Source organism: Meles meles, chromosome 19, assembly GCF_922984935.1.
Source record: "Meles meles chromosome 19, mMelMel3.1 paternal haplotype, whole genome shotgun sequence".
Taxonomy (NCBI): domain Eukaryota; kingdom Metazoa; phylum Chordata; class Mammalia; order Carnivora; family Mustelidae; genus Meles; species Meles meles.
In genome coordinates this window covers 961,165-980,497 of record NC_060084.1, presented here as the reverse complement: position 1 = coordinate 980,497, position 19,333 = coordinate 961,165, and the positions used below count along the sequence as shown (strand labels likewise).

At 69.8% G+C, this 19,333-nt stretch overlaps 1 protein-coding gene across 3 annotated transcripts in view; it reads right to left on the bottom strand.

The window, feature by feature from the left end:
• The window catches only part of PIEZO1 (piezo type mechanosensitive ion channel component 1), a 48,743-nt gene that overhangs the window by 475 nt on the left and 28,935 nt on the right, over window positions 1–19,333 (bottom strand). For 2 of the 3 annotated variants that reach the window (XM_045986918.1, XM_045986919.1), the window contains exons 4-50: window positions 18,898–18,940; window positions 18,660–18,798; window positions 16,346–16,514; window positions 16,024–16,237; window positions 15,752–15,917; window positions 15,551–15,664; window positions 15,375–15,468; window positions 14,604–14,704; window positions 13,944–14,204; window positions 13,356–13,467; window positions 13,092–13,270; window positions 12,862–13,010; window positions 12,592–12,774; window positions 12,231–12,334; window positions 11,992–12,146; window positions 11,719–11,895; window positions 11,263–11,388; window positions 10,984–11,184; window positions 10,374–10,578; window positions 9,460–9,564; window positions 8,906–9,059; window positions 8,515–8,758; window positions 8,341–8,437; window positions 8,084–8,255; window positions 7,736–7,825; window positions 7,565–7,659; window positions 7,229–7,297; window positions 6,658–6,758; window positions 6,034–6,130; window positions 5,898–5,957; window positions 5,641–5,813; window positions 5,451–5,557; window positions 5,062–5,253; window positions 4,715–4,973; window positions 4,441–4,629; window positions 4,005–4,299; window positions 3,772–3,868; window positions 3,538–3,685; window positions 3,251–3,465; window positions 3,018–3,176; window positions 2,791–2,938; window positions 1,176–1,364; window positions 969–1,061; window positions 702–874; window positions 504–626; window positions 350–429; window positions 81–270 (exon numbers count right to left, since the gene is read on the bottom strand). In XM_045986918.1, the coding sequence (XP_045842874.1) occupies window positions 81–270; window positions 350–429; window positions 504–626; window positions 702–874; window positions 969–1,061; window positions 1,176–1,364; window positions 2,791–2,938; window positions 3,018–3,176; window positions 3,251–3,465; window positions 3,538–3,685; window positions 3,772–3,868; window positions 4,005–4,299; window positions 4,441–4,629; window positions 4,715–4,973; window positions 5,062–5,253; window positions 5,451–5,557; window positions 5,641–5,813; window positions 5,898–5,957; window positions 6,034–6,130; window positions 6,658–6,758; window positions 7,229–7,297; window positions 7,565–7,659; window positions 7,736–7,825; window positions 8,084–8,255; window positions 8,341–8,437; window positions 8,515–8,758; window positions 8,906–9,059; window positions 9,460–9,564; window positions 10,374–10,578; window positions 10,984–11,184; window positions 11,263–11,388; window positions 11,719–11,895; window positions 11,992–12,146; window positions 12,231–12,334; window positions 12,592–12,774; window positions 12,862–13,010; window positions 13,092–13,270; window positions 13,356–13,467; window positions 13,944–14,204; window positions 14,604–14,704; window positions 15,375–15,468; window positions 15,551–15,664; window positions 15,752–15,917; window positions 16,024–16,237; window positions 16,346–16,514; window positions 18,660–18,798; window positions 18,898–18,940 (7,006 nt within the window). The remainder of the gene's footprint in view (window positions 1–80; window positions 271–349; window positions 430–503; window positions 627–701; window positions 875–968; window positions 1,062–1,175; window positions 1,365–2,790; window positions 2,939–3,017; window positions 3,177–3,250; window positions 3,466–3,537; window positions 3,686–3,771; window positions 3,869–4,004; window positions 4,300–4,440; window positions 4,630–4,714; window positions 4,974–5,061; window positions 5,254–5,450; window positions 5,558–5,640; window positions 5,814–5,897; window positions 5,958–6,033; window positions 6,131–6,657; window positions 6,759–7,228; window positions 7,298–7,564; window positions 7,660–7,735; window positions 7,826–8,083; window positions 8,256–8,340; window positions 8,438–8,514; window positions 8,759–8,905; window positions 9,060–9,459; window positions 9,565–10,373; window positions 10,579–10,983; window positions 11,185–11,262; window positions 11,389–11,718; window positions 11,896–11,991; window positions 12,147–12,230; window positions 12,335–12,591; window positions 12,775–12,861; window positions 13,011–13,091; window positions 13,271–13,355; window positions 13,468–13,943; window positions 14,205–14,603; window positions 14,705–15,374; window positions 15,469–15,550; window positions 15,665–15,751; window positions 15,918–16,023; window positions 16,238–16,345; window positions 16,515–18,659; window positions 18,799–18,897; window positions 18,941–19,333) is intronic. The other variant, XM_045986921.1, reaches the window with a different exon arrangement.

Sequence of the window (19,333 nt, the reverse complement as noted above, 5' to 3'; positions counted from 1 at the left end):
AGTGGCGGGGTGAGGCGGGCTGCTGCTGGGGCTGGGCCCCGCCCCCCCCCCCCCCCGGCTTTGGGGGGCCGCGCACTCACCCGTAGCCGGCCAGGAAGCCCAGGCTGGGCGGGCTGACTTTGTCGCTGAAGATGACCATGGGCAGCAGGTTGCACTGGGCTCGGCAGTCCTCCAGCTCGATGACCCACCACTCCAGGAAGCCGGCGGCCCCCACGCCCCCACTCTCCCTCCGCAGCTGGATGCGCACACCCAGGTAGTCGGCCTCTTCGTCTGGGGCAGTGGTGGGGTCGGTCAGGGCCGGGTCCGCACCCGCCCCCCCACTGCCCACCCTGGTCACACACACACTCACTGGGCTGGAGCTGCTTCACAGGGTTGGCTTCAGGCCCATTGGGGGCCCGGATGTACTTGGGGAAGAGGTTGTGGATCACCCTGCAAGGAAAAGGCCAGCCGGTCAGGCCCGGCCTCCCCCTCCTGCTGCCTCCTTCCCGGGACCCCCAACTCACACAGACTGGTCCGAGGTGCCCTCCAGCAGGCTGGCCAGCTGCCGCCGCTCGCTGCTGTTGGGGGCCAGGTCGAGGGTGTGCTTCTCATTGGTGTACTCCACGGTGCCGCCCTTGGCCAGGTCCCTAGGCGCCCGGGCACAGCGTGAGCCCCGGCGGTGGCACTCCCCCACAGCAGCCCTGCCCCGGCCTGGCACGCACCTCTGGAAGTTCCAGGTGAAGCGCAGGGTGATGTCGGCCGTGCCGTTGTACAGCTCCCGCTTCATCTGGGCGCGGCTCGGAGGGCTGATGCGCCACAGGGCCCCGGAGCTGCCCTCGATCTGCGCCGTGACGATGTCCTCGGGGCTGTACTGGCTGATGAACTGCATGGCCAGCTGGGCCCCGGATGGCCCCTGAGTCAGGGGCCCCTGGACACCCCCGGCCTGGCCCGGCCCGGCCCCACGCTGCTGCCAGGTGGCGCCCACTCACCGGGTTCGGGTCAAACTGTCGGGACAGCTCCTCGTAGGCCTGTGGCGTGAAGGGCACGATGGAGGGCTGCTGGGCGCTCATGGTGAACAGCGGCTGCGGGGGGAGAGGTGGGGACTGCGACGGGGCAGGGGCCGCTCCGAGCCCCCGGCCGGCCGCCCACGTGGAAGGGCCTCTCCTGTGCTCTGGCTGGCACGGACGCTGCCTCACCTCGTAGCCGCCCAGCTTGAGGGTGACAGTGACGTCGATGGGCTGGTTGACGACGCCGACCACAGAGCGCACCAGGGACATGAAGAGCAGCGGGAACCAGATGATGGCCACGAGGAAGAGGATGATGAGGCCACCCATGCCGTACTTGACCACCTTCTTCTTCTTCTGCCCCTTGGGCTGTGGGTACTTCTGTGGGGCGGGGCACGGCTCAGAGCCTCAGCTCTGCCCACCCTCCCCCGGCTGAAGGCAGGCACTGTCCCGGACCCCCACCCTGCTGCTCCAGAGCGTCACCCAAAGGCCGGTGCAGCCGGACCTCAGTGTCACACTTGGCTGCAAAGCTGCAGCATTTGGGGCAGCGCAGGCCCAAGAGCGAGACCTGAGGCCCAGAACCAAGAACCCGGAAACAGACCGCCGCTCAGTGGCGCCCAGATAATTCTACTGCGGGGAGGACCGTCTCCAGTGATGCTGCTGGGACAAATGGCCGCCACGTGCCAGAGCAGCGGGGACCCCAAGACCTCAATCTGGATCTGATGGGAAATTCTCAGATGCAACAAGGAGGCCGTAGGTTCTAAGAAAGGAAGCGATGGGATGCTATCAAGGACGCGAGATGGGGGGGGCTCCGTGGGGCTCACATCACAAGACCAAGCCCTGCCTCAGGCTCTGCGCTCCGCAGGGAGTCTGCGGGAGAGTCCCTCCGCCCCTCCCCCTGCTCCTGGCTCTGTGTCTCTCTCAAACCTGTAAAACGAAAAATCTTAAAGCTGAGACAACACAGAGAACAAAGAAGCTGGAAATTCCGTGATAAGGGTCTACTGTCCAGAGCGCAGAACGAACTCTTAGAACTCAACAAGAGGACAAACAACTCAAGGACAAAAGGGTTTGCAGATGGCCCACAAACTCAGGAAACCCAAATCAGCCCCCCATCCCCCGCTGAGTCGGGTGCTGGCAGGGATGGGGGAGGGGGCGGCTGCCAGGGACAGTTGGGATGTCCCCACCAGGTGACACCCAGAGCTGCCCCTGACGCAGCCAGCCTGCTGCAGGGTGTGCACCCGAGGGCAACAGAAGGCCCCGTCCAGGGCGGCGCCTGCTGCAGTGAACAGAAAGGAGGAGCCGACCCGCCGTCCGGGGCTGCTCGTGACAGCTGGATAATCACAGCGTAGCACCATCCTGGGAAGGAAAGCTCCTCCGTGAGAAAACCCCCAATTCTGACGCCGGCCACGCGGACCAGCCTTGACACTGCAGAACCAAGGAGCGAGATGCAGGCCGCAGAGCGTGGACACCCAACCGTCCATAACGACGAGTCTGCGGAGTCGGCGGGAACGGGGTCTCGAGCGCACTCATGTCCTAGGCCGCCTGCTGACCGCGACCAGCTCTGACCGTACTACGGGTCTGAACTCGCCGCGTGCCCCAGGGGCCGTTTCCATTACCTCTGCCTGCAGCGCCCACACCCAACAGCGCTCAGCGGACATTTGGCGCCCCAGCAGCTGGCGCTCGTGCCTGAGAGCCAAGTGGTCAGGCCCGCTCTGCCGGCTGCCTGCCCCCCACAGGGCCTCGCTCACGTGACCACCCCCCAGCCCCTGGGGAGGGGCCGCACCGCCCCCCGCCTGTGCCCGGGCACCTTCTCCGTCTCGCGGCTGCACTTGATGATGAAGATGTTGGCGTAGATGTCCTCCACACACATCCAGCTGGACAGGGACAGCGTGGTGTCCGTCCACACCCAGTCCATCACAGCCCGCAGCTCCACCAGGAAGGGCACGAGGCGGAACCTGCGCGAGGCAGGGCAGCCGTCGGGAAGGCTCGTGCGCGGCAGCCTGGCTCCTGGCGCCCGGACCCGTCCACACTCACCCCTGGAAGAGGAAGAGGTTCAGGTGGTTGTACTTCTTGGTGAGGAAGTTGCCCAGGATGCGGGTCGGGTAGCCGCAGCGGATCTGGTAGGCGGACAGCGCGAAGTAGATGCACTTGACGAAGTACCACAGCTGGGCCACCGCGTTCTGGCTGAACACCCTGCGGGGACAGGAGCGCCGGCTCAGGGCACCTGCCCAAGGCCAGAGCCCCGCGCCCCCGGGCCCGACGCCCACCTCTCGGTGACCGCGGGCAGGATGAAGAACATCCACAGGTGGATGGCCAGCACCAGCACCACCTGGAAGGCCAGCTTGCCCAGCACGGTCTTGCGGAGGTAGAGGGCGCGGTCGACGACCATAGTGCCGAACTGGATGAGCAGCATGACCAGGAAGGCCTCCGGCACCTGGTCGTCCGACAGTGAGGACGTGATGTCTGTGGCCGCCGAGTGTTTCTGTGTGGGGAGAGCAGAGGTCAGGGGCGGCCGGGGGCAGGCGGCAGGGTGGCCGCTGGGCTCTGCACTCACCCCGAAGGCCCAGAAGCCGAAGATGATGATGATGAAGTCGACCACGTCGGCCAGGAACATGAGCGCGTAGACATCGGTGGCGGCACGGTACTCGGTGTGCAGGATATCGTGGAAGAAGCACCGCACCGGCTGGGACACGCTCCGGGCCCTGTGGGTGAGGCCGGGCGGGCGGGGCTCAGTGCCGGTCCTGGGGTCCCCCCAGCCCCCGCCCGGGAGCGGCCCGCACCCACGCACACGGCCAGGCACGCGCTCCGCAGCCGCAGCCCCAGGGCTGTCACTCTCTCCCGGGGGCGACGCCACTTCTTCTCGCTCCCAGAGGCCGTCACTCCTTCTGTGGGGGGGGGGGGGGGGGCGGGGCGGCCACTGCTGACCAGAGCCCGTGCAGGTCCAGCCCGAGACCCCCTCCCGCCCAGGGCTGGCCTCCCCTGTCGCCCAGACCGGCAGGTCCCCGGCAGTGGCCGTCCTACCTGCGCCGGTGGGGTCTGCAGGCTCTGTGCTCTCCCTCCTCTTCCGGAATCGTAGGCTGATGCGCTTCCTGTCTCGGGGCTTGAGCTCCACGGGAGGCTCTGCAGGCCCGTCCCCTACGTCCGCCTGGATGTGGTCCTGGGTGAGGGCCCCGGCTACCACCGACTCCCCCAGGGGCCCCGTGGCCACCTCAGCCTGGGACCCCGGGGGTGCCCGCTCCTCCGCTCCCTTCTTCCCACCACCCTGGTCGTGCTCCTTGGCGAGCTGGTCCTCTTCGTGGTCCCAGAGGCCGTAGCACTGCAGAGAGAGGGAGGGAAGGACGTTGGGAGGCTGGTGTAGATGACCAAGCCCACGCTGGGACTCTCCACAGACTGCTGGTGGGCGGGCCGTGTGCTGGGAGGGGCCTGCCTGCCCGCCGGCCCAGGCATGGGGCCTCACCAGCAGCTGCGAACGGTGGAAGAAAAGGGCCATGAGCTGCAGCAGGTCGTACTTGACGTAGCTCTCCGTCTTCTCCAAGCCCAGGATGCGCGGCGGGAAGTACGGCTTGTTCTCGTAGCGCCGCAGCACGGCGTGCATGTTCCAGGGGAAGAAGCCGAACTGGAACAGGTACTTGGTGACCACGGACACCTGCGGGGCAGGGGGCTCAGCGTGGGGGGGCCGGGCCGGGCCCCCCCCACCCCCCCCCACCCCCCCCACCAGGGCCGCGGCCCACCTCAGTGAAGACGATGGCCACCATCCAGAAGCGCTTGCTGGGCCTCGGGATGGACAGCATGGCCCACAGGAAGACGAGCACGGGCAGCACCAGCGACATGGCCGAGGCGGTGACCATGTGGTTGAGGACGATGACGAAGTAGCACAGCAGCTCTGAGTGGGCTGCCACGCACTGGTACGCGGCCCGCAGCAGCCGCAGGGCCCGGCCCTGCCCGGCCTCGAACCGTGTGGCCTCCTCCAGCTCCTCGATGCGCAGCTGCCTGCGGGGAGCCGGGCCCAGCCCCCTCTCAGCCCCAGACCCGGCTCCGAGGGCCCGGTGCCCACCCCGCACGCCCGCCACCCCCTGACCTGTGCAGCAGCTCGCTGGCTGTGCGCGTCCGGGCCACGGCGCCCGCAGGAAGCTCCCGGGAGCCACGCAGGGAAGCCCCGGGCTCCGTGGCCACCTCCTCACTGCTGCTGCTGTGCGTGTGGTACCCCGTGCTCAGCGGGCTGCCCGTGTCCCCCGTCGCCGTGCTCAGCGGCTCCTCAGCCCCCAGCCCGCTGTGGGAGGTAGAGCGGGTCACCGAGGCCGCCTGCCCTCTGCTCTGCCCCTGGGGCCCGAGGGGACTCGGGGTCCCCGGTGCACAAGGGGCCAGCAGGCCACGCACCTCCTGGTCTGCATAGCCCCGAGCACGGTGGCTCCGGCCAGGTGGGGTGGGTCCTGGCCGGCCCCCCACGCCCCGCCAGCCTGCACTGACCTTGATGCCGTACTTGGTGCGTCTCGGGCCCCCAAGGAGCCTGGAGGTGTGGCCTCGGCCTCGCTGAGGTACAGTTGGTCCACCAAGCTGCGGCGCACCTGTCTGCCCTGTGGGGTGGGGGGGCTGCTCAGAGCAGTGGTTTCGGGGGGCGGGCAGGGCCCCAGGGGTTGAGGGGGGCACGCGCTCTCACCCCAAGCAGCTCCCGCGTGAACAGGTACCGCTCGGCGCGCAGCACGTCGCTCATGGCACGGTGGTGCCGTGTGAAGGTCAGCAGCCAGTCGGTCAGGCCGTCCACCAGCGCCCGCGCCAGCACGCACAGAAACTGCACGGTGCTCAGCACGCGCTGTATCACATGGCCGCGGCCTGCGGGGCGGGACGCTGCAGAGGCCGCCGGGCGGGCTCCCAGCCCGCAGGCCCCCAGCCCCCCAGCCCCCAGGGCGCACGTACCAGCTGTCGCGGCCTCTTCTGGGCCGGCCGCCGGCTCTGCCCCCTGGCCCGGGCCGTCTCCTGCGCACAGGGGTGCTGGTCAGCCCCCCCCCCCCCACGTGCCCCGCCCCCGCCCCGCCCCCGCGGCCGCACGCACCTGTGGGCGGCCGTCCCGTCCCGTCCTGCCTCGCCTGCTCCTCCCGCTGGTGCCTCAGCACCGTCTGCGCGTTGGTCACCCACGCCTGATACGCCATCTGCGGACCAGGCCCTCGACTCAGCGCCCGCCACCTGGGACGGCAGACGCCGCTCGGCCCACCTGTGAGCTCCGAGGAGGCGGCCGCCATCTGGCCGCCACTGGGGCCCGCCAGCCAGCTCCCTGCTCCGGGGCAGGAGCGGCCCCGAGGGGCTGTGGCGGGAAGGCAGGCCACGCAGCCTGCCCGCGCAGACGGCTGTCGCTGAGAACCAAGGGCCCAGAGACAGGCAAGAAGCTCCTGGCCCGTCCTTCCGGCAGACGTGCGTGACCCTTCCCTGGGGCAAGGCCACTGGTGGCCACTGAGGCCTGGATGGTCTCAGTGGTGAGCTCAGGAGGCCGGGGACAGAGGGGCACACAGCTGCCCGCAACCTGTGCCTCCCACAGCCTGCTTGCCCATCCGACTGGTGGGCTCTGGGGGTCTGACTGGTTCTGGGCAGGTCAGCCCGGGAGTGGGCGTCCTCTCCACGCCGGGCTGTGCAGCCCCAGGAGCCTGTGGACCGGGGGAGGCAGGGGACCCTCCCATCTCACCTGGAAGGCACTCTGTGCCGCTGGCCTGGGCTCCTCAGGCGGCGTCTCCTCCTCCTCCTCGCTGTCCGACTCAAACAGGAAATAGTCCCCGGAGTGGATGACTGCGGGCAGGGCGGGGCTGAGGACGGTCCCCAGGCCCAGGGCACTGCGCCCCACCCCACACGCCTCCCAGCTTCAGTTCAGGGCTGCCCAGTGACCGGCGAGTGAGCGCCCTCGGCATCCCGGGGCCCATGGGCAGAGCCCCATGTGTCCCTCCCCCACAAGGGACAGCCCGTGTGGGCCGGGGTCAGCCGACTGGGGGACAAGCCAGAGCAGAGACACGACACCAGACGAGACAAGAGGAACACGAGGGCGGGGCTGGGCGTGGGACCAAGCGGAGGAGAGCACAGCGCCTGCTACGGACCCGGTGGGCTGTGGGCCTGGCCCTGCCTCCTGCAAGGCTGCAGTGAGGCCTGAGTGGAAGGCCCTGGGGCACAGCCAGGAGGGCCACAGAGCAAGTCCCCGCGTCCAGAAGGCATGCAGCGGCTGAGAAAGCAGTGCCCAGCCACGGCAGGCCAGGCTAAGGTGGTACCTGTGGCGTGGTCCAGCCAGGGCCGCCACCACTGACTCCGTGGGGAGGAGCCCCCTGGACTGCCAGGCCCTGTGGAGGGGCGGGGCGGACATGAGCGGGCAGGGAGAGGCACGGCGGGGGCAGCGCCGCGCCCACCGCCTCTGTGCCAACGGAGGAGCCCGCGCGGTGCCGTGGGGCGTGGAGGGCAGCCACACGTGCAGACAGACGGTGGTGGGCTGGCCATGAGGCCTGCAGGGACACAGTGATCACATGGCACAGGACAGATGGGCGGGAAGGCCTGTGGACCGCTCGTGGCACAGACGCGCCGGGACACTGGGCCTCCAGCCGTGGACTCACCAGGCTCCTGGGTGGGGTCTGGGGTGTCCTGGGGCTGGCTGCGGCCCGCCCGGCTCTGCCGGTGCTTCTCTTGCTTGGCGCGGATGCGCTCCATCCTGGGGGGCGGAAGTGGCACTGAGCACCGAGGGGACAAGGACAGCCCGGGGGGCCCCCGCCCCTGAAGGCACCTACTGCCTTTTCAGCTGGGCCAGGGACTTCTCCTCGGCCTTGCGGTGGAGGTCGATGCTTTTGAGGTTGGCGGCATTGTACAGCGCAAAGCCCCTGTGGGGAGACGGCGTTACCCCGGGGACACCAAGCTCCGGCTGCACGGCTCCCGCACCTCTGGGCTCAGCCCCAGCTCGACACCCCTCTGCCGTGTGCTGGGATGTGGGGGATCAGCGCACGAGAGGGGGGCCATCGTGTGGCCTCGCCCCTCCAGCCAGCACCAGAGCAGGGGGCCGGGGTCGGGCGGCACCCCGAGTACCGTGTGGTGACGGAGCTGGGACGGGTGGCCCGGGGGGACCCATGGCCCGGGCTGACCTGGAAGCCTGCAGGGCGGTGGCCTGGAGCTCGGCGCGGACGTGCAGGAAGTAGCGGCTGAGGAAGACGCGGCGCTGCAGCAGCAGGAACAGGAAGCACACGCTGTCCCAGAGCACGCCGGCCTCCTCCACGGGCAGCAGGCAGTCCCGGCCCCTGCTCAGCATCTCCTTGGCTGCGGGACGGGCCGGGCTCAGGGCAGGGGCCCCGGCTGTGGGGCGCATCCCCGAACCCGGCCCACAGCGCCCCGGCCCACTCACGGTCGTAGTAGCCTCTGACGGTGCACACGAGGCTGAACAGCTGCACGGCCCAGCAGAAGCTGCTCTGCATCTGCTCCACGAAGACGCAGGACAGGAGCTGCGGCGGCAGGGGGGTCAGCCGGCGGGCGGGGCGGGGCGGCGGGGCGGCGGGCGGCGGGCGGGCACCGGGCTCACCGAGAGCATGTTCTTGGAGAGGATGACGGTGACGTTGTACAGAATGAGGCAGTCCCACAGCACGAGGCGGGTGCGCGCGCGCCCCTGCAGCAGGCCGGGGCCGAACAGCAGCAGGTAGAAGCAGGCCAGCAGGTAGCCCAGCCCGAAGACGCTGACGCGCGTGGCCCCCGTGACAAACACCACCACCAGCACCAGCCAGAAGAGGTAGCGGAAGACGGCCACCTTCAGCATGTCGAGGTAGGACCTGCCGGACAGGGTGTCACCGCAGCGGCCGGGCCGCCCCGCCCCCTGCCCGGCGGCCTCGCACCCGGGGCGCTTGTGGGACGTGCCCCTCTGCGCCCCCGTGAGCCGCGGCCCGCACAGAGGCCGCCGGCGGGCGGGACGGACGCACCTGCAGTAGAGGAAGTTGGGGACGCCGCTGGACTCGCCGGGGGGCAGCTCCAGGCGGTCGGTGTTGACGCCGGCCACGAGCTGCCACTCCTCCGTGCGCTCGGCGCAGAACACCTGCCACTGCTGGGAGGCGCAGAGCAGCAGCAGGAAGTCGCCTGCGGGCACACGGACACCGCTGGCCGCGCAGGGCACAGCGCACGGAAACGGAAGCCCCCGTGTGTATGCAGGGGGCACCGGGGGACGTGTCCATCGGCGGTACCTGTCCCCACGCCGCGGAGGCATCGGTGCCCCTTCCCACCCCGCCCCTAGGGCACGGGTCTGTGTGCGGGCATACATGGGAAGGGGCCCTGTCTTAGGGGACGTCCCCGGAGGATGGGGCACCATCGAGGGACACGGCCCCTCCGGAGACCCACAGGGCCGGCTGGCCAAGGAGGCCTAGACGCCGGGCACCTGGCCAGCCGGCCGGGGCTCAGCTCGAGGCCTGCCCGGGCAGAACCTCCGTGCCCTCCTGTGGGGCCGGCAGGCGACCTGTGGGCCCGAGGCGCAGGCACTCACTGATGAGGCCAGTGGAGTCGGGGGCTCGGAGGAAGTCAGGCAGGTACAGCCACTTGATGAGCGCCGAGTTCATGGGGACGGCCTGGCTCCAGCGCCACGGGTAGTCTGCGGGTGCAGGGAGCATGTGAGGACCCCACCGTGGGCCCCCGGGCCTCACTCCCACCCCCACGGTCGTGCCTCACAGTCTCCGAACACCCCCTTTCCTGCGTGTGGCGCACAGCGGAGACTCGAGCGCCTTCCTCAGGCATCCGCTGGCCCAGGCCCCAGGGAAGGAACGTGCAGGGGGCCAGCCGGGGAGTCCCAGGCAGGCCTGCTGGGCGGTGGAGGGGGCATGGAGGGTCCCAGAGGCGGCTTCGGTACACGCCTCGCGGAGCAGCCAAGACAAAACACGGTCACCCCAACCACCGGCGAGAACGCAGAGAAACCAGGGCCCCCATCCACCGCTGGCAGCAAGTCAGTGACCGCACCCCACGGACGACCGCACTCCTTGGTGCAGGCCGTGCCAGGGACGCTGTGCAGCCCCAGCGGGAGCGGCCGGCAAACCCACGGCCCAGAAACCACCCCGAGCAGAGGGGACAAGAGCAGAGCACGGCCAGGTGCAGAGCAGCACCACGGCCCCCCCAGAGGACAAGGCCAGGTCCGGGGACCGGGTGGGATGGACAGCTGCGCCGGCCCCCACCCGGGCGCCCACCCTCAGCGTGCTGGGCTCACAGACTCTTGTGTGGCCCCTGACGAGGGCCCGGCGGCCCCCTGCGTGCCGCCTCTAACTTCCCTGATCGCTTCTAACCGTTCCCGGTAGGATGCCGGCAGAAAACCAACCCCGGACGTGCCGGGGGCCAGCCCTCCCACCATCCCGGGGATACCGCAGCCGCCACCCGGCACGCCGGCCCCCTCCGTGCTGGCCGCCCGCTCACCGATGCACAGGGCCGGGGGGATGCCCAGACACAGCAGGTACTGGTACAGCAGGAACAGCGCCAGGAAGAGGCAGTAGTTGGGCCAGAGGCTGGCGATGGCGGCACGGTGCCGGCGGGTGAGGAGGGCCACCAGCCAGCAGCCGTGCGGGATCACCACGAAGTTCATGCGCTGCGCGATCACCGTCACGGCCATCAGGAAGCAGATCTGGGGGTGGCGGGGGACGGGGGTGCACAGTGAGCTGCCGGGCTCGTGGGATCTTCCGCTCCCCGCTTCCGGGCAGACCGGGGAGTGGAGCGGGGGCAGCCGCCGGCAGCCCACCCCATCCCGGTGCAGGTATCATCTCCACACTGCGGGGCGGGGCCACCGCTCAGGAAGTTCCAAGCCCGGTGGAGACGCCGGATGCGGCGTCCAGCCGAGGTCCCAGACCCCCATCCCTTACTCTGCGAGGGCAGGGCCGGCCTCTAGGAGGTCCTTCCCCTGTGCCCCCCACCAACCCCAAGGTGGCTTGGAGGGCCTGCACATTGCAGATGTCCAGCAAAGCCCACACCGAGGGTGCCATGGGCCGCCGGTCCTGCCCGGGGAGGGGCTGGGGTTGACACTGGGCCTCACCTCTAGCCCAAATTTGTAGAAGAAGAAGTTGACGAAGTACTTGAAACAGCCAAGCAGGTCCTGGTCCAGCCGCTGGCGGGTGCCGTCGGCGCAGGCGGCCTGGGCGGGCAGTGGGCCCAGCTGGTGCTGCCGCCGGTGGTGCTCCTGGCGCCGGTAGACGATGGCCTCGAACACCAGCAGCAGCAGGACCTGCAGGTGGTTCTGGGGCGGGGGGCCGGGGTCACGCTCCACCCGGCTCCCCCCACCCCCGGCCCCACGACCCCGCGGCCCCCGGCTCACCTGGACGTAGCCTAGGTTGGGGAAGCCCTTCCGCACCCCGAACCAGTTGGCAGGGTCGACAGGCCCCCGGTAGAGCAGGGACTGCCTGATCTCCGCCTTCTGCAGGTTGGTGCTGTTGAGGAGGGGCTGGGGGAGGGGAGAATCAGCAGCTGCTCCCCCACACTCCGGGAGCTGGACCGTGACCCCAGGACCTACCCTACCCAGCCCCCAGCCGACAGCAGCCACAACTCCGGACAGGTCCAGCCCAGACCATGGTGACCCCCACCAGGGACACAGGTGGGCCGTCAGCCTGTGACCGACCTTAACAGGGACGGGGACAGCATGTCTGGGGACAAGGTAGCCCAGGCAGGGGCTGGCGGGGGAACGGAGGGAGACGCCCCCTCCCCGCCTCGGTCCCCACCAGCCTGAGCTCAAGGGCCGTCCCCGTGGAGCCCGGAGGCAGGGGTGGGGGCGCACCTCGGAGCAGTTGCTGGAGTACTCGTGCGGGCTGACGACCTTCAGCTGGTAGAGCATTTTGCACACGATAATGACGCAGGTCCACACGGTGCACAGGCAGGACGCCATGGGCCGGAAGCGTGGGTAGGGCAGGGCGAAGGCCCAGAGCACGACCAGCAGCAGGTTCATCACCGACACCTGGGAGGCGGCAGACAGGCTGGGGCGGGTGCAGCGGCACCCCCAGGGAGGCCCCCACCGTGCTCCAACGCGGGGGGGTGTCCAGCCCGTCCTTACCTCCTTCAGGGCCACCCACACGGTGTACAGGGCCACCAGCTTGAAGACGTGCAGCTCCAGCAGGCGGCGCACCAGCACCTGCACGCGGGCGAGGACGTCCGAGAAGCCGGACGCCAGGTCCAGCAGCCGCTCGGCCACCAGGCCCCACTTGCTGGCTGCAGACCAGGGGTGAGGCTGTGAGCAAGGGGGTTCCACAGGAGTCGGGGCAGAGGCACCCCACGCCTGCCCGTGGGACTCACCTTCCGGGCCCTGCATGGCCGGGCAGGGGCCAGCCGGGCTCATCGGCCCCTCCTCCCCGGCGTCCTCCTGCAGCAGCAGCGGGGTCCCACCGACCGGGTCCTGCCTAGGGTGCGCCCCAAAGCATCACTTCCTACCCCAGACGCCACGCTCGTCCCCACGGGCCCCTCCCATTCCGGCCTGGGGGCGGGGGGGGGGGTGGTGTTCTGGGGGAAGACAGCCCCGCCCGCGCCCCCCCGATGTTCTGTCCCCCCATCCGCTGGCCGCACGTGCGAACCCACCGGCCTCCTTCCCTTCCCCTCCCTTCCTCCTTCCGTGCCAAGGCGGGGGCCATCCTGCAGGCCCCCAGCCCCCGCGGCGCACCTGTGGGCCCAGCGCGGGAGGCGGCGGCCGGGCGGGGGCGCGCGCTCCAGGTCGGTGAGCCGCATGAAGGGCCGGTGAAAGTAGTGCAGCTGCAGGATGCAAGCGAGCAGGAAGAAGCCGGGCACCAGGATGCTGGAGAAGAGCTCCGACACGCTGAACTGCTCCAGGCCCAGGTCCCCCAGCCTGGCGCGGGGACGCGCGGCGGTCAGACCCACGGGCCACCCCCCGGCCGCCTGCCGCCTCCCCGCCCCCCGCCCGCCGCCGGCTCACTGCTCGTCCGTGAGGCCCGTCAGGTTGCGCCAGTACGCGGGGAAGTCCTGGAACTGGAAGGTGTAGACGGCGATGAGCACCAGCATGGTGTAGGCCACCACCAGCCACCAGAACAGCTTCAGCAGCTTCCTCCACAGGCTGTAGTAGACCTGCCGGCCGCGGTGAGACGGGGTGGGGTGAGACCCGGGGCGCGGGGGGCCCCGCCCCACCCCGCCAGCCGCCGGCCGCACCTGGAAGAGGGTGAGGCAGAGCAGGAACAGCAGCATGTACACGATCTTGTAGACCACCAGGCGGCCGGCGAAGCTGACCACGACGAACATGCCCGCGCACACGTAGATCCAGTACTTGGCGTACAGCCCGCTCACCAGCTCCCCCAGGCTCTGCAGCAGCGTCCGCGCCCGCCTGGGCTCTGCGGGACAAGCCGGGGGGGCAGCGGGGTCATGGCTTTGGGCAGGTGGGAGGGCCGTCCTCCCCCCAGCGGCCCCAGCCCTCACCTGCGTCCCCCACGGTGACCTCTGTCGGAGCGGCAGGGGCATTCGCCTTCCTCAGCAGCTTCTCCTTGATGAACTGGCGCAGCAGGAGCCAGAAGGTCAGCAGGTAGAGCAGCTGGGACGAGGCGGGGGCCGGTCACCGGGGGCGGCCGGACCCCCCACGGACATGCGGGCGGGGGACAGCCCCGGGCACCCGCCTCCCTGCAGGCCCAGGCCGATCCCCGGCACCTGGGAAGATGGAATCCGGCCAACCCCACCCGCCCGGCAGGGGCACCGACGTCCAGACACAGTGGCGCCCTGCACACGCCGGCCTCACGCCGGGACACGAGATCCACGGAGACGCAGGCGCAGTGTGGGACCCAGCAGCGGCCGTGTCAGGGACGCAGGGACAGCGCCCCCGGGGACACAAGGTCATCACTCATTCACTCATCGACACAGCCGCTGCTCTGCACGGCTCCATGGGACCCCACGGGACAGCGGACAGGCCCTGCCCTCCTGGAGGCGCCACCCCCACAGGGGAGCTGGCAAGGGAGCCCACAGCCCCGTCAGGGACACTCGCCGTAGGAGGGGGACGTGGGGGGGGACTCTCACCATGGCGCCAAGGTCCAGGCACGGGTAGCGGGTGTGCTCCAGCCCCAGCTGCCGCAGGCTGACGGGGCCCAGGGTGGTGGGCAGCTCGGGACGCAGGTCCATGGCCCACACGTAGCGCAGGCCACAGAGCGCCAGCCCGTAGAGCAGGATGAAGGGCGAGCAGAGCATGGCCAGCTGGTGGCGGCTGCGCACGGTCCAGATGAGGCAGGCCCAGAGCAGCAGCACGAAGGTCAGCCAGCTGTGGTACGTGATGCTCCACACCTGGCCGGCCAGGGCTGGTGGGTGGTGCTGCATGGCCCGGCCCGCCCACACCTGGCCTGCTCGGCTGGCCCCGCTCCCGGGGCCTGCTCCCCCGGCCTGCTCCCCCAGCCCTGCCCCGTGACGGGGAGGCCAACGCGCCACCTCGGCCTAAAGCCCGGGGGCACGAGACGCACGCTCACACGGGCACGCACCCACTCTGCATACGCACACCGTACGCACGCACACGTACCCACGCACACACGTGCACACGCACGCCATGCAGCCCATCAGGACACAGCTCCGTTTCTGACCACGAGGCACCAGGCTCTGCGAGACGTGGGCCACCAGCCGCCTCCCAGAACGTCCCGAGAGAACCAGCAGGAGGGCCCGCCGCGGCTGCCCAGGCCGGCTGCTCCTTACCATCATGGCGATGAGGGCACACACGTAGCTCTGGTCCAGGATGAGGTGACCCAGGCTGTGTAGCGGAGATGTCTCTCGAGGCTCTGCCAGCCTGGGCTGCACTGAGCGGGGAGGAGACCGAGGTCACCAGGGAGCTGGACCCTCGCTGGGAAGCTCCACCATCAACGGGGGAGCCCCTTGGCCACCACAAACTCTGCCCTCAGGGGCAGCGGCCAGTGTGGAGCAGGGGGCGCTAGGGGCGGAAAATGCCAGCCAAGGGCCGGGCTGCTGTCTGACGCTGGTCCCTGGCCGGCCCTAGCCCCATTCACCATCTTGGTTTCTAACACCAAGAAGGGACGGGTCGGACAAGACAGCCCTGACCCCTTCCAGCCCCACGCACGGGTGAGTCCCCAGAGCACCAGCGACTCTATCTCCTGATTCGTGCAAAATGGAAATCCAGCCTTAAGGGAAACAGAGAAGTGCCCAGGAAGATGCCCGGCCCTCTCCATGGGGCTGCTGTGGACACACAGCTCCCCCGAAGACAGCTGGCAGCCCTGGGCCCTGGAGCCAGCCCGAGAGGCAGCAGGTGCAGAGGGGGCAGGAGACCGGAGCCTCCGGCAGGTCTTGGGTAGGCAGCCTGACCCCATGCTCGGGGGCGGGGGGTCCTGGGTGGCCCCCAAACCTGGCAGCGGGAGGTCAGTGGAGCAAGACCACCCCTGGCCACCAGGGGGCAGCACCAGGGCACCTGCAGGAGGCAGGGTCCCGGGGCCGCCGGGGACACACAGCACTCACGGGGGCACTGGCGGACGGGGCTGGGGTCGGTCAGGTCATGCACGGTGCAGTTGTCGGTGCCCCAGTCTGAGCCCGTGGTTGGGGGCAGCACGTGCTGCAGAGGCAAGGTGAGACCCCGTGAGCCAGGCCCGCGGGCAGGCAGGCTCCCGTGCCACAGCCCAGGCCTGGCTCCTCACCTGGGCAGCCCCCTCCTCCTTGGTGGCTGCAACGCTGGCCTGGCCCCGGGGCCACTGGTCCACCTGGGTCAGCTCCAGCTCCTGCTCCTCCTCGCTCCCGGCCGCCTCCGTCCTCTGCAGAGACCAGCTGGAGCTCAGCTCCCTCCCCCGACAGGGCGGGCGGGGGCAGACCGGCAGAGGGCTCTGGCCCCCCGCGCTCACCTGGTCCGGGGGCCGGTGCGGGCGCAGCTTGAGGAGGGAGGCCACGGTGTAGCAGAGAAGCAGCAGGACGCCGGGGCTCACGTAGATGGGCCAGTCGTGGCTCGGATCGAGGACCAGCGCGTTGGAGCAGTTGCCGTGGGCCACGAAGGCCTTGAGACCGAACACCCTGCCAGGGAAGGCGAGCCGCTGCTGGCCGAGGGACACCTGGGGACCCGGCAGCCGGGGCCCAGGGCGGAGGTGGGGCGGGACGGGGCCCGTGCGGGGAGCCTCACCTGGCCCAGACGCCGGCAGGGGGGAGCACGGCCTGGGCGAAGGGTGTCTGGTAGCAGTAGACGCAGACGAGGTGGCCGGCGCCGAAGCAGCCCACGGTGACGCAGAGGGCGCTGAAGCCCAGGGGGCTGATGGGAAAATGGCAGGCCCACCAGGTGCAGGTGGCCAGAAAGACGAGGAAGTAGACGCTGGAGAAGGCGGAGGGGTGGGCGATGCCTGCAGGGAGGGGCGAGGCGGTCGGGTGTCCGTGGCCGTGGGGCGTTGGCCGCCGCTGACATCCTCCCCACGTGGCAGCCGCTGCCGGGGTCCCTGGCCCTGCGGTACCTGCTAGTGCGAGCAGCACAATGGCCAGGGTCCGCCCCGCGGCCACCAGCAGCCAGTGCACTGTGATCTGGAACCGGGTGGCCAGCCGTGACCTCCGCGTGGGGGCCGACGCAGGGGCTCCCTGAGGCCCCACTGGGGAACCACCGTCCACTTCCCCATCATCGTCATCCTGCCAAGGTCATGAGAAGGGCAGGAATCAGGGGCAGGGCACTGGGGCCGCCCGGTGGGGAGGGGACGGCCGCTAGCTGGGCGTGGGCCACGCCGCGCTCTGTTCCCAGAGGTCTGCCCGCCTCCACCCCACGCCGCTCCCGCCAGGCCCGGCACGCGAGACCGCCGACCCTGCAGCCGGGCCTCATGCTACTCCAGAACCCCACAAGCGCCTCTTCTTGATCTTCCCCTCTAGCCTGGGGGTCCCTGGGTTCCTGCGCGTGTCCTCGGAACCCTGGCTCCGGAGGCCCCGCGTGGGGACTTCCCGGAAGAAGGCAGCGCGCACACGGCAGCCCCATACCCCAGTTCACGGAGCGCCTTTCCGTCCACACCCCTCGGAGCATTTTCCTCTTACACAGAGAAATGGGGTGCGGAGGAGACCTCGAGTTCACCCAGTGTGACCCTGCTCCCTTTCTGCTGCCTGTGGGGTCCCTGGACAGTAAGGGGCGGGCGGCCTGCCAGGCCTCACCAAGGTCAGGGCCTCCCTCCCTGGCCCCCCTTCAAGGTTTCCCAGAGCGAAGCTGTTTCCCTGGGCGCCCTGCGTCCCCCCCGCCCCAGTTCCCACCTGCTAAATGGGCGCCATGCCCGTGCCCTTCCAGAGGATGGCACTCCGAAGCCCGCCTGCGCTCTCAGGAGCCCGACGACCTGCTCCCATCCCGGCTCCCGCCTCCTAGCTGCGCGGCCCTGGGCAAGTCCCCTAACCTCCCTCCTGTGCCTCTGTCCTGTAGGGGTGGGGACCAGACGGGTCCTGCCCTCACAGAGCCTGGGGGGCGGGGAGGCCCCAGAGAGAAGCCTTTAAGCAGAGCCTGGAAGGAGGGAAGGGGCAGGCGAGGGAGAGAGGGAGCAGGACAGCAGCCAGGCCTGAGCTCATCCCCACCCACAGCTGGCCGCGGCCCTGGGAAGGCATCTGAGCGCCTGTGGAAAGTCAGCGTCCGTGGGAACAGCGGAGGCAGCTGCCAGGGGGGGAGACAGGTGCTCGGGGTGTCCCGCTGCCGGCCCTGGCCCCGCAGTTCCCGCAGGGGGAGCTTCTCCACTCCTTCCCTCCCCGTCCCCCCGCAGCCCGCCAGACCCCAAGAGCCTGCCTGTCCGTGCGTGTGACCGGCAACTCTGCACACACTGTCCCACGCGGGGCGTCCTGTGTGTGCACATGTGGCTCTGGGCTTTAAAACCCGCACCTGGGGAGGGTCCCCCGGCCCCAACCTCACTCTGAGGTTGTCTACACTGGCCACCCCGGGTCAACACGACAGCACAGGCTCTCATTAGCCACTGAGGACAGAGACAAGGTGACCTGTCCCAGTCACGGGGCAGACCAGGGTCCAGCCCCCAACGCCAGCAAGGCAGTTCTGGGCCGTGAGGGCCACACGCAGCAGCTGTCCCTTCCTGTCCCCTCCTGTCCCCTCCCATCCCCTTCCTGTCCCACCCCAGATTCCAGACCGAGCCAGCCCCTTCGAGGCAGAGCTGTTCTGGGAAGCCCTGGCTCCACGAACAGGGAAACCCGAGGCAGCCGTAGCTTGAGCAGCCCACACGCCCTCCCCAGGGAGGGGACGGGGGCCACTGGGGGCAGGACGCCCCGAGGGACAGCAGCAGGGTGGTCCTAAGCCCCACGAGTGCCTGGAACAGTAACCTGAGCTCCAGGCTCCCGTTTCCCCCTCCGAAAGTGGGGTGCCAGCCTTGCCCAGCAGGCTGGGGACAGGGACAGGCAGGACAGCAGGCAGGGTCAGAGGCAGACTGAGTTGCCCCCAACATGGAGGGGGGCTCCCTGACAGCCAGCAGGTCACTCCCTGCAGTGATGAGTCCCTCCTCCCCTGTGGCCTGGAAGGACCCCCTGGAACAGTTTCTGAAGGCACAGACATGACTTGGGGTCCCCAAAGTCCCCTGAGACGGACCCCTGCTAGGACCAGGTCTCAAAGGCACACCGGCGCACCACTGGGCCCCGCATCCCAGAGAGGGGACACACACCAGCCGAGCCTCGTCTCTTCACAGCAAGCACACACTCTTCCAACGAAAACTCCACATTTGTGTCAAGGAAAAGTGAAACCGTCCTCTGAGGAAAGAGCCCTGGAACCCGTCCTCCAGCCCACGAGCCCCGCCCGCCTCCAGCCCTCACCAGCTCCTGGGCGCGCTGGCTCCGCGGCGCTTCCCGGGCGAGGCGCCCACAGAGGCCGAGGCACACGGAGGAGACCACCAGGACACCGAGGTCGGGGGCCACCAGCCGGACAGCATTGGGGATGTCCTTCAGGTCCAGCCTGGGAAGGACAGGGAGAGCCCACGGGTGGGTCGGGGTCGGTGGGTGCCAGGCAGGGGAGGAGGACGGGCGACCCAGGGGAGGCAAGGAGCGCGCTTACCTCGTGACCCCCACGTGCCGGGAGAGGCTCTCCCAGGGGCTGCCTGCGGGGAGAGCACGGAGCGGGGTCAGGCAGCCGGCGCCAAGCAGCCCTACTCCCCACCACCAAGAGGCCCTGGAGCCCCACGGTCACAGGACACAGCCAGGCTCAGGGCAGCGCGCAGAAGGCTGCCTTCGCTAGCAGGGCACTACGGCCCAGCTGGGGAGAGCCAGAGACATCGAAGGCCCGTGCGTCCTGCCTGCCACAATGGGGCCTCCCAGCCGCAAGCTGAGGCCTAAGTCGTGGGGGCCTGAACGGGGAGGTCTATGCGGGCAGCGCCGGGGCCAGGGCACCCACGAGGCACCTGGCTTCTCTCCATGGCCCAGCTTCGAAAGAGCAGGATGGGCACCGTCCCCGCGGAATGGAAGCGGGAGCCCGAGTGGGGCGGGGCGGGGGA